This window comes from Gigantopelta aegis, chromosome 2, assembly GCF_016097555.1.
Source record: "Gigantopelta aegis isolate Gae_Host chromosome 2, Gae_host_genome, whole genome shotgun sequence".
In the NCBI taxonomy this organism is placed as follows: domain Eukaryota; kingdom Metazoa; phylum Mollusca; class Gastropoda; order Neomphalida; family Peltospiridae; genus Gigantopelta; species Gigantopelta aegis.
The window spans coordinates 10,065,526-10,078,351 of NC_054700.1; the positions used below are offsets into that span (position 1 = coordinate 10,065,526).

A 12,826-nucleotide genomic window follows, 5' to 3' on the forward strand; every position below is an offset into this window, starting at 1 on the left:
AATATTTACGACAGTTACCGTAACCAAATATTTACGACAGTTACCGTAACATAATTTAACAGTATTTTTAACAGCCTCTATTTTGTCCCATATCTGTATCCATTTGTATGTTTAACAGACACAATAAAAGTTATATTTTATTTGAGCAATGAAAACATTTTTATTTTTTACTGGTTCAGCAATCTCTGATTGAAAACACCACTTATTTGGCGCCAAATTTGTCTCGTGATCAGAACGGTCATTTTGTCTTTTGTTTCCACTATCGTCTGATATTTTGTCCTCCGTTGCAGATATAATTAGTTGTAACTGATGATTTTTACTTTCTGTCATTCTGTTTATTCAGCACTTATTTATAAAATATTGTAAACTTTTAATTTTTGGGGGATATGAACGCTTATCAAAACAACAGAAATGGTAGTGTTTATCATTAAAATAATTTATCTTGAGTGCCAAATAATATATACACTGCCTTTACAAAAATAAAACTACTTTTTACAGGGCACAATATTTCATGCGAACCGCCGTTCTGTTCGCGTGTCGGTTACGCAAAATAAAATTTACGCGAACCGCAAATCGGTTACGTCATGACCTTGTAAATGTTCAGAAATTAAAACTTGCAAACTTCACGATTACAGAAGTTTATTCATGCAGACATACGACTGGTATTCCGAGCCAAATAATATATACACTGCCTTTACAAAAATGAAACTATTTTTTTACAGGGTACAATATTTCATGCGAACCGCCATTCTGTTCGCGTGTCGGTTACGCAAAATTAAATTTACGCGAACCGCAAATTGGTTACGTCATGACCTGTAAAAGTTCCAAAATTAAAACTTGCAAACTTCACGATTACAGGAAGTTTATTCATGCAGACATACTACTGGTATTCCGACAAATGTCTTAGACTGATTATTAGATACTTGATGCGCAACAAACCAGTAAACAACGTTATATTGCAACAGTTGTGACTTGCGACCAGTCTACAGTTTTAAAACAGTTTTAAAGAAATGTGCTCGGACCGCTTTGGACGGCTAAATTTTCTGCTGCTATTTTATCTCTAAATGAATATATGTAGACATACTATTGGATTGGCTATAATTTTACATATATATGTTAAAAACAGTTTTAACGTAAACAGGAATCCAAAAGTGTCACAAAAATTGAAAAATACTAACATCGCACAATGAGCTTTGAAAAAACCCATTTGGAATGTCACTGTAGTATGAAGTGAAAGTAGCATAGCCACAGCAAATCGCAAAAAGGAATCCCTACAAATGAGTATTTATCTATTTCAAAGGCGTAGCGCCCATTAATCACAGTACGCTTGTGCGTAATGCAAAAACAAAATCCGGGAATAGGTCGAGGCTGTCTGTAATTATTCTATAAAATATCCTCTTAAAATTGACTCGAAAAAAGATTTTAAAAAATGCATCTACAGGCGTCCTGAGTTTCAAAATTTGGCGTGCATAATTCTAAGAAAATTTCTGGCTACGCCCCTGTATTTTGTTTCAGTACTGGGGCTAATATTCAGTTCTTTTATAATATTGTTAACTTTAGCAAGCATTAAAGACATTTTTTTTTTTTTTTGTAAAAATTTTTTCTTTTGTATTTGTTTTAACTTTGTTTCAAATAAAAACCATGTATTTAAAATATAATTTCAACGTAATTTTGAGCTAACAGATCAGATAACCCATGGGTTATGCAAATATAATTCACATAACCGAACAATTGGTTACCTAGGTAAAAACCATGTGAACCAACTTCCGGTTACCTCAGATTTCGAAATATTGTCCCCTGTTTTTTTTTATCAGCTGGTGATAATATTTTATTACAGCGATCGATTCATTTGATGAATATGGAAATGACAAAAATCTTTATTGTTTTTTGTATATCTTGAAATCTTTATTAAAAAAAATAATATTAAAACTTTCATTGGTTCAACAAAACCAGAACTGTCCGTGAATGTCAGACCGATATCTTCGGTTCATTTAAAAGACGAGTCTGCTTGTATTTCGTATTTATAAATCTTTTTGCACTTATTTGTAGCCAAAATAAGGAGTATGTCTTTTCACAAGTCTACCAACACACAACAATTTGGTAACCAAACTCTCCCTCCCCCACCCCCTCTTTTTGCTGTTTGCCAAGTGGCCTCCCTCCTTTAATTTTTTTCCAGCGAGAACACTGTGATCGTTAATATTTTTTTACTGTCAAATCATACCCGTACATAGCCTCGTCTGGCTCAATCGAAGGTACCTGTACTGCTACCGGTAGATTTAGTTTGTTTAAAGCCCATTTTGGATGTACTATGTATTACGAACATGCAACGTGGTGTGCGCAAACTCATGCCACTGTTGCTGGAAAATGATGTTCTCATTACTATGAATAGCATTTTACAGAATTTCTAATGAATCAGAACTAACGTTAATAAATTTTGGTTAAATTATATCAAGGTTTTAAAATTGGTTTTCGTGGGTTGGTCAGGTTAGCACAAACACATGATTTTTATTTTCGCCTGGTAGCTTTTTGAGTTAGTCCTAACACACAAAAAGTATATTTTCATATTTATGATAAGAGAAAAGCTACGAAAATTGCTCATTTGAATATCGTTGCCCGTTAACCTTTTCAGTTGTATCTGAACTACTGAAGAAAATCGTTCTTGTAAACAGTAAAACCACATGAACGACATATTGGTTGTCTAAAGAATTCAAATTTTATGCCCTGTTTAAGAAGTGAACTTGTTATTTATTTAGCAAGTTGCGACGATGGCTCACTTCGTATATCCTGCTGCGAGTCCCGCTCAACCAACGGCAGCGTACCCTGCAGCTCAGGCGGCATATGTAGCAGCTGCTCCTCAAGCGGCATATGCCACTGCTACACCTCGGGCAGGACTTACCTACGAGGCTTACCCAGCAGCTCATGCCACGCCGCAGTATGCTTACGCCACAAGAACACAAGTTGCCGTTACGGTAAGTATTAATCTATGTACAGTGTTCGAGATTAACGGTATCCCGATATTCCGGGGATACCAGAATTTAATTTTGGATACCAGACTTAAAGAACCCAGTATCCCACCCGGATACCATATGATACTAAATTCTCAGGTGGGATACCAGATTTTGAAATGTTAGTATCCAACTGGGATACTGCCCCAAAATTTTAATCTCGAACACTGATGTATAAATTATTTAATTATTTCTAATTTTTAATTCTTGTTACACCAACCTACAGAATGTATATTTTCAATTACTTGAAATTATTTGATATTCTGATGCTGCAAGAACCGTGACAAAATGTGTAAACTTCAAATTTTGTTTGAAAAATAAAAAAATATGAAATTGCATTTTGTAATGATACAGACATGAGGCCTAATTCACAAAGGTCTCTTAGGCTCTGCTAGACAACAAAGCATCCTCTTCGCAAGTCTTTTAGCATTGCACTGCGAGATAGCAAAGTTGTGAGAGTTTAGTGAATCAGGCCCGTGGTCTTGTGCAAGAGCAAATCCATAAAAGTGCATCTAGAACTGATTGACAGATGGCAGTATTTTGACGATGAATAAAAAGTTATGACCATTTGTTGAAGGGACTTTTTTGTATATATTTGTTTCAAAACTTACTGGTTTAAAATAGCCATAGGCATGCTTAAAATAGGCATCAGTAATGCCCACAGCAAAAACATTTTAAAATTGCAGTACGTAAGTAATACCTAAGTTCAAGCCCGGAAAATATGTCTGGTATGTAAATCATTATCAGGGTTATAAAATGTGTTTATTAAAATGCCGCACCAGTTACTTACGTATTAAAAATATTTGACTATTTTAGAGTAATTGCATTATTTTTGGAAGGTGCCTACTTTGTAACAAAAAAAACCTGTAAATGATATATTCTGTAGATGGTGTCAACAATTGCTATGGGAATTCATCTCTTATGATGATCTAGGGGCAAGCTCCGGCATTTGCCAATAGATAATTTAATTTTAATTTTGCAAGATGTTATCATGTAGTGGTTGATATTTTGTTTGAAAATAGCTGGTGTACTGCAAGTTTTCAATGTCAGAGCTAGAACTTTCTGTCCATGCATAATGTATGATTCTTTTTTCAGCCGGCTGTGACGTATGACCAGACCAAAACGTATTATCAACCAGCACAGGCTACAGCGTATACAGCGGCAGAAACGCATTATCAAGCAGGTACAAATATCTGATTTTCATTTAATGGTGCTTAGTGTCATTCATATACAAGGTTTAGTGTCATTCATATACAAGGTTCTCAACTCTATAACCAAGTTGTTTCCCCGCCCTGCAAGTATGACTTACCATCATTATTCTTTTCAAAGGCACATCTTTTATGCTGAACATATCCGTCCATGTTCACACAATCTGGTATTTCCCTTCAAACGTTAACTTTTCTCGCATACTGACATATTTTGTCCTTCAGAAGATGGGTAATCTTAATTTTCATGTGTTCTATTTCAATTGCGGAAACACCATGGCCTTCCTGTTCACCATGCTATATTTTATTTTATCTGTAACTATTTTTAAAATAAAAAATAGTAGTTAGTAATTTTCAGAGCCTGGTATAGTATTTTAAAAAATTTATTTACACTATTTGCAGGGGATTTTAAAATGGGCACCGTCTGTCTGTGAATGTTTCAGGAGCACAACTCCAAAACTGTTCAAGATAACGTTGTACACATCAGTCGAGTGGTTCAGTAATACCTCTCTCTATGGGGGAGTTTTCTTTTTCGATATTGTTTTTGTGACTGAAAACAACTAGCCAGTATGACCAAATTCAGTTGCCTCAGCACAACTACAAAGCCGTTAGGGTAACTTGATGAAACTTTGAACACATTAATCTAGTGGTCTTATAGTACCTTTTGCCATGATGGAGTTTTAATTATTGTTTTATCTGTTACCATGGAAACAATGAAATTACCATAATTCCAGAACTATTCAAGATAACTTCACAAAATGTTGTACACATCAATCTAGTGGTCTAATAAAACCTTTTGCCATGTGGGAGTTTACATTTTTATTTTTGTTTGTTTTTTTGTTACCAGCCAAATTAGTGTGGTTTCCGTTTTATTAGCAGGTTGCCCAATAATGACTACACCATCTTGTAATTTTTGGAATGTGTGAATAAATTTCCGGTCATCCTAAGTTTTATATGCCTACAATAAAAGCCCCTCAAGCAGTTTTAATATGTGATTTTTAGTTTGGAGTACCGTATATCTTCGTCTGTAAGTTGATCTCGGCTATAAGTCGAGTCCCTAATTTCAAGCCCTGAAAACTTATTTTTTTATTGACCCGTTTATAAGTCGACCCATGAAAAACTACTTATAAATATTGAAATATTTCTCATTTTCAGCACATGAGAACAATAATATTTGAACAAAAGAAAATTATTTTACAAACTTCGGTTTTCACGTTTTGTACATCGCAATATAATCAGACTATTCCAATCAAACTATCATTATTACATAGCATCAAAACGAAATATTCCCTTAGTAGAGAGTGAAAGCTGTTTGACTGTTACTGTATAGTACTGTACAGATGGTTTTGTGCACAGCCAACAACTTTATTTATAAACACTGACAACAGATCACTACGATAAAACAAAGTATCACGTTTTGCCGCCATATTAATACATGTAAGGAGGATAACTCTGGAAAGTACACTGGTTTTTGTACCAAATGATGTGTGTCCCTATTGTTCTAGATAGTGAACTGCAGAGATCAGTCTATTTTAAGGGGAAGCTCAGTAATATTCATGAAGTTAATCACCGCCAAAACATTGTTTGAACAACCATTAATGCCAGTGACCAGATTTCAAAATAAACTCCGGCAACAGGTAGTTAGTATTGTTTACATTTTTACTATTGGTGATGACTGTTAATTTAACTAAGTGGACTGTTGTCTTGGCATGTGAGTGAGATCGTACGCCTTTTTCGCATAACCAAAACCGTTTTAATGCCAAAAAAAAAAGGTTATAAAAAAAAAATGTGTCAAATTAACATATTTGAGTATAAATACATGGCATACTTCAACAATAAAACTTGTAAAATAATCCCCAAAACAGTAATATTTTTTGGTGAATTTTTTTTACCCTCTTATAAGTCGACCCCCCAAGTTATAAAATAATTTGTGGGTGAAAAAAATTTGACTTATAGGCGAAGATATACGGTAATGAACATGCGAATAGAATGTCAATTCATGTGAAATATTGGTGCCTCTAATAAAAAGTGAATGCTGTTTATAAGGGAGGTTTCTGTTTCAGCAAAGCCTGTGTACAGCACAGGCACCGCATACAACACAGCTCAGCGACAGGCCACTCAGCCTAAGGCTCAGGCTCTGCAGGTGACCACCTCAGGGACGACCTACGTGTACGGTACCGCTGCTGCTCCGGCTGTGACGACCTACCCACAGACTAACTACACGGCTACGACCACTACACAAGCAGGTCTCTACTGTTGTTTTGTCTATTGTCAATAATTATAGTAGCTGGGTGGGGTTTGTTTTTGCTCACCTTTATTTCTCCAGCAACGACAACATCAACAGCTTTTACATTTAGCGTAACATTGAAGTTTCACTTTTAATCTGTATCTAACAACTTTTAGTATAAGTCCTACATCATTGGAACTTGGTTTATTCTTGCACCTGTGGATGTGCATCTTCGGTGCGTGCGGAAAATAATAATAAAAAAAAATATTGGTGCATTTGTTTTGTTTAATTATGTTTGCATTTCTATATTTTAAAAAACACTTTTTAACATGTAAATGACATGAACGTCTATGAATACAAATGTCGGCGACATCGAATAAGTTGGCGACATGTTTAATTCTGTGTTTTGTTTTAATAATTGTTTTAAAATATGTTGTCATGTAAACGCTTATGTGTTTAGCTGGATACGAGACAGCTCTGTACACTGCGGCCACTTCCTACTACCAGCAGCAGCAGGCTGCCAAAGTAACCGGAGCTCAGTGGATTGCCAAAAAACCAGGTGGCCCGTTCAAGCCAAAACCCAAAGGCCCTCCGAAACAGCCACAGCTGCACTACTGTGATGTGTGCAAGATCAGCTGCGCTGGACCTCAGGTGAGTACATTGTGGTTTTCTTTGATGAGATACCTTTTCGACAAACTATTCTATGCAGTGAAGTTTACCGAAAGACAATTTTGGTCTTAAACATTATTAATTTCGACCACTCGCAATCACATGACATGAACATATATAGCCCATGAGCATTGCAACCAATTTCCTCTCGTATGCGACTATTTTTTTCATCTGGCGATTAAAACATTTCATCCCATCTGTATCAAACATAGAAGTAGGCGCCATCTGGTTCCTAGACAGAAAAGTTGGCATAACGTTCAGTGCAGGCAGTTTTTGAAACATTCACATTACTTTAGATTCAACTGAATGCTATGATGGTGTTTAGCACTATCAATTTTTATGTCATTTAGTATATTCCATTCGTATTGTGCCTTCTAGTTAGATTTAAAAATTCTTTGAGTTTTAACCAACTGAGAAGTACCACGTAACCAACTTAGAAATACCATCTTATTTACTAACAGGTTACGCTGACAATGGGTTATTGCGATTGTTGGTGGAGCAGGAGTGACTGGCAAAGACTGGTATTAAAGTATGCCAAGTTGCAAAACATTTCTTTTGTTTTTATACAACTTCTGATGGAAACCAATTTACCAACACCTTGATTTGCTTTTGTGGGGTTGTAGACATGTTTTGATTTGTATTAAAACTCTTATCTTTTTGTTGTGTTGTCAGACGTACCGTGAACATCTGGAAGGCCAGAAGCACAAGAAGAAAGAACAGGCCACTAAAGGAGTGGCGGCCCCTGCAGCACGAGGTGGCCATAACCAGCTGCGGTGTGAACTCTGCGATGTCACATGCACCGGCGCCGACGCCTACGCCGCTCACATCAGAGGAGCCAAGCACACAAAGGTTGGCGTATATTTATTTGTAGATTCTAATGCACACTGTTGTATGCAAGATACAATTTCAGAGAACTGCTAGACACATTTCAGACCTAGGACTTTAACATTTTGTGGAAAACACAGCTTTGCTTCAGTTTCCGTGTAATCAGCTTTCAGTTTCCGTGTAATCAGCTTTCAGTTCCTTGATTCAACAAACATGCTATGCCTATCGGAAACAGTTGTTTATGTGTAACTTGGAGACCAAACACTACTTTGCTTCCGTTTCCATGTAACATTCTTTCTGTTCCGTGATTCAGCTGACATGCTATGCCTACCGGATGCAGTTGTTTCTGTGTAATTTGGAGGCCAAATGTTTAAAAAAAAAAAGTTGCTAATAAATTTAAAATCGGATTACCAACTGTCATTAATCAAATTTTGGAAACAAAATATTTTCTGGTTTTGTGCGAGGCTCTTGAATCCCATTGGTTCGATATTAAGGTTTCTGGTCAGAATCGCGAGTTTTCAAGCTTGGACAGTGGGACGTAGCCCAGTGGTAAAGCGCTCACTTGATGTGCAGTTGGTTTGGGATCGATCCCCATTGGTGGGCCCATTGGGCTATTTGTCGTTCCAGCCAGTGCACCATGACTGGTATATCAAAGGCGTGGTATGTACTATCCAGTCTGTGGGATGGTGCATATAAAAGAATCCTTGCTGCTAATCGAAAAGAAATGGCGACAGCAAGTTTACTCTCTCAATATCTGTGTGGTCCTTAACCATATGTCCAACGCCATATAACCATAAATAAAATGTGTTGAGTGCGTCGTTAAATAAAACATTTCTTTCTTCCTTCAATTCATAGGATAGAGCATTTTGCGTCCACATTTCATCACAGACTCAATGTCTAAATAGCATAAGTGGGAAAATGGTTGTAGCTAATTGGTTGCACAATCCATCATTAATTAAAGCAGCCTTCTACTTTCAGACTTTACTTTTAGAAACATTTAAGAATTGTGCATTGTGTGTCATTTAACTACTTTACAATCTGTTCAGGTGATGAAGCTACATACAAAATTGGGCAAACCGATACCATCAACGGACCCTGTGATTGTAGCCAACTCCAGCGCATCTACAACTACCACGGCTAAAGTGACCACTGGAACCTCGGTCACGTCTGCCAAAGTTGTGAAGCCACCTGTCGTGGCAGGGGTCAAAAAGGTTTTGGCAGCTCCGAAGATAACTTTTGTTGGTGAGTAATATTCTTGTAGAATGTTTATGGAGGGTGTTGGTTTTTTCTTTCTTCCTTTTTTTCCCCAAATAAAAAACTTGAGAGGTGTTTTTTTTTTTAATATAGAGCTCATTATTTCTTGAAATAGCTATCTTTATGTTAGGTTGAATTGCATTTTTGTTTTTAAAAGTGACACATCAATTCCCCACCCTAACAATTTCATAATTTGCGCCATGTTGTTGCTTGTAAAATACCTAGGCTAAGAATGCTGACGTATATATTCCATTTATTAAAAAAATAATAATACAAATCTATATCTAACAAATATGATTATTGTAAACTAATTTTATTCAGTGTACGTTTAACTGCAATTTGTATAAATACCTCATATTCATTTCCCGCGATCTGCATGGGTGCTCTCTACCATGGGTACAAAATTAACAAAGACAAAGAAATAACCGAAACTGCAGTTAGGTATTCATTGCTGCGAACAACTATTGTTTTTCTACAAATTTACATCTAAGATTTACTCCTTTGTAATCGTATTGTTTAATGTCCGCAACAATGTCTCTTGACACTTGGACTGAAGCCCGACGTATTTGTGCCGAGAGCTTTCCTCAGTTCAGCCAATGAACGTTCTTCCTAATGTTCGCGAACTATTTGATTGGTGTCTGTCGTGTCCATTTGGTTTAACGTGAAGCGCACAAACCAGTCTAGCAAACGTTTTCTTTTCGCTCGGTCTGGCTGAACCTTTGGATAGCCTTCATGTCTTTCGGCCCTGAACTGGCATGTGTATTCAAATTGACACGCATTGTAGGTCTGTTTTTATTACTTTGGTTCAAAGACTTTACAAAGTTGAAATAACACGTTACAAACTTTGATTTTATACATGTTGAATGCATGCCGTTAAAATTAATAACCGTGATTATTAAAATAAGCTAACTTCATTAGGCCCACGCTGTATTCTGGATGACATCGTTTCTTGTTACTGGTCGCGATATCGCTATTAGGCCTACACTAATTGAATATTTGGTATTTTATTATGTTAGAGTGTCAGATTATGTAACAGTTTGTTGACATCAGAAGACAGAAAATGGCTTAGCCAAAATTTTAGCCACTTGCAAATTTTATTAGCCATTTTTTGTAAAAATTAGCCAAGGGCTAATTTGGCTACCGACAGTGTGAGCCCTGACTGTTTAAAGGTGTTAAAGATGCATTTGGAAAAATACCCAGTTTCTGACAAACAATCTCAGTCTAGTTTCTTTTACATATCCATTGATATATTACCCATTTGCTATTATTATATAGGTCCATGATTGTGTAATGTTTTTCCCATCCCAACCAGTGCCCCATGACTAATATATCAAACATCATAGTGTGTACTGTCCTGTCTGGGAAAGTGAATATTTGAGATGTCTTGTTGCTTATGGAAAAATGTAGCAAGTTTCCGTTGAAGACACATCGAACAGCCGATTAATAAATCAATGTTCTCTAGTGGTGTCGTTAAATGAAACAAACTTTTAAATGTGTCCAAGTCAGTTTAACGAGATACCTGTCACTGCTAATGTAGTGGGTGTATTTTGGGGGGTTTTCCAGGTGGGACACAGCTGAAAACAACTGGCACAAAAGCTGAAGAAGTGAAAGTTCAGCCAATGAAGACTGATCCTACTCCTGCTGTTACTATTACGTCTGTGGGTAAGAACATTTGATTTTTAGACCTGATTTCTTTTCCTATAATTCAATTTTTTGTTGACCTACGATGATTAGTCGAAACATTACAGAGAAGTCTGTCTTGCTGGAAATATTTCTGTTTTTAACTTTATTCAGGGCTTCTGAATTTTGGTAGTCCCACTCCCATAGCTAGTGATATTCAATGTTGGGCTAGTCAATAACTACCATTGCCATTCCCGATGGCTAGTGAATTATTTTTTGGTCAAATGCTGCATTTAAGTCTATGTGGTAAATGTGTTAAAATATCTTGTCCCTTCCTCCCCTCATATCTAAGGGTTTTTAAGCTCTATCTCCTCCTTTAGGACTTAAGATGACGTATCAGATTATTTCTATTAGTAAAATTGTATTTACTTGCAGTAGGGCTAGTGTAACATGGCTAGTGAATTTTGTAAATCACTGATCCCATTGTTAGTGGATTTTTATAACACGTCTAGAAGCCCTGTTATTACCCATGCATTGTACGTAATATTCTCCAGGTATAGAGTGGATTTTTATAACACGTCTAGAAGCCCTGTTATTACCCATGCATTGTACGTAATATTCTCCAGGTATAGAGTGGATTTTTATAACACGTCTAGAAGCCCTGTTATTACCCATGCATTGTACGTAATATTCTCCAGGTATAGAGTGGATTTTTATAACACCTCTAGAAGCCCTGTTATTACCCATGCATTGTACGTAATATTCTCCAGGTATAGAGTGGATTTTTATAACACGTCTAGAAGCCCTGTTATTACCCATGCATTGTACGTAATATTCTCCAGGTATAGAGTGGATTTTTATAACACGTCTAGAAGCCCTGTTATTACCCATGCATTGTACGTAATATTCTCCAGGTATAGAGTGGATTTTTATAACACGTCTAGAAGCCCTGTTATTACCCATGCATTGTACGTAATATTCTCCAGGTATAGAGTGGATTTTTATAACACGTCTAGAAGCCCTGTTATTACCCATGCATTGTACGTAATATTCTCCAGGTATAGAGTGGATTTCTCTTTATTGAAATCAATGTTTCTCTTTTGAAATGAGAATTGTCAGCTTCTTAATACTGAGGCGTTAAATGCAAGGGAAATAATTCTGAATGGTTTGAAATGGAAAACAAGGTGTTAATTGCAGTACAATTATAATAGAAAATTGATTGGTTGGGGTGTACAGATGTGATGATTGATTATGAAAATCCATGATCAGTTTTCGGCAGTATATGTTTATTGTAATTATTCCTACCGGTTAAATGGTATAATTGATGTAAATATGCTGTCGGTTTGTTTTCAATGTACTTAAAGAAAAATGTATTCTGAATAAATAGAACACGGGTGCATTGTCCTAATAATTCAAATGTTCTTTATGTTTATATAATTTTAAATTGTATGATTGAAAGTTGATAGATAGTGCAAACTGATGATAACTAATGATCACAGTTGATGGTAGTTACCAAACCATACTTAAATTTTATTTGTTCATCTTTTATTCATTCAGAGAAAGCAATGTCAGATGATGGCGACAAGTTCAACATCCTTGGAGAAAAAGACGTTGCTCCTGTTGGTAAGTTTGTACGACTTTATTGATTACCACTAAGATAATAAACGAAGCACGTTAAGAGCAAACTTGTCTTATAATTACGATACAGTAGATGCCTAATTGGCAGTGAAGAGAAAGTGTTAAAATATTTTGGACATGATTCTTACCGATTATTACCACAAATGGCTTTGATCCGAAGCTGTAGTGAAAAAACTAAATGCTGTTTAAATGTTTTCTTATTTTTTTTACTCATTGCAATGATTATTGATTTGTTTATGGAATATATTTTGGTAGGTGAGGCTCCAACTATTTCTTTAATTTAAGAAAATATTGTAAATCTTGTTGCAAGCTGAGGAAGCATTTTTATTAGTACTTTGTATTTGTATCTCTTAGCATATATATTTAAGGAACAAGGTAAATAG

At 35.9% G+C, this 12,826-nt stretch overlaps 1 protein-coding gene across 2 annotated transcripts in view; it reads left to right on the top strand.

Moving 5' to 3' along the window:
- Nucleotides 1-12,826, top strand: part of LOC121381007 (zinc finger RNA-binding protein-like) — a 42,578-nt gene that overhangs the window by 3,342 nt on the left and 26,410 nt on the right. For both annotated transcript variants that reach the window (XR_005959031.1, XM_041510083.1), the window contains exons 2-9: nt 2,754-2,969; nt 4,101-4,188; nt 6,274-6,456; nt 6,898-7,088; nt 7,779-7,955; nt 8,978-9,173; nt 10,749-10,847; nt 12,363-12,428. Coding sequence is in view for 1 of the 2 variants with exons in the window: in XM_041510083.1 (XP_041366017.1) it covers nt 2,766-2,969; nt 4,101-4,188; nt 6,274-6,456; nt 6,898-7,088; nt 7,779-7,955; nt 8,978-9,173; nt 10,749-10,847; nt 12,363-12,428 (1,204 nt within the window). In the remaining variant the exon portion in view is untranslated. The remainder of the gene's footprint in view (nt 1-2,753; nt 2,970-4,100; nt 4,189-6,273; nt 6,457-6,897; nt 7,089-7,778; nt 7,956-8,977; nt 9,174-10,748; nt 10,848-12,362; nt 12,429-12,826) is intronic.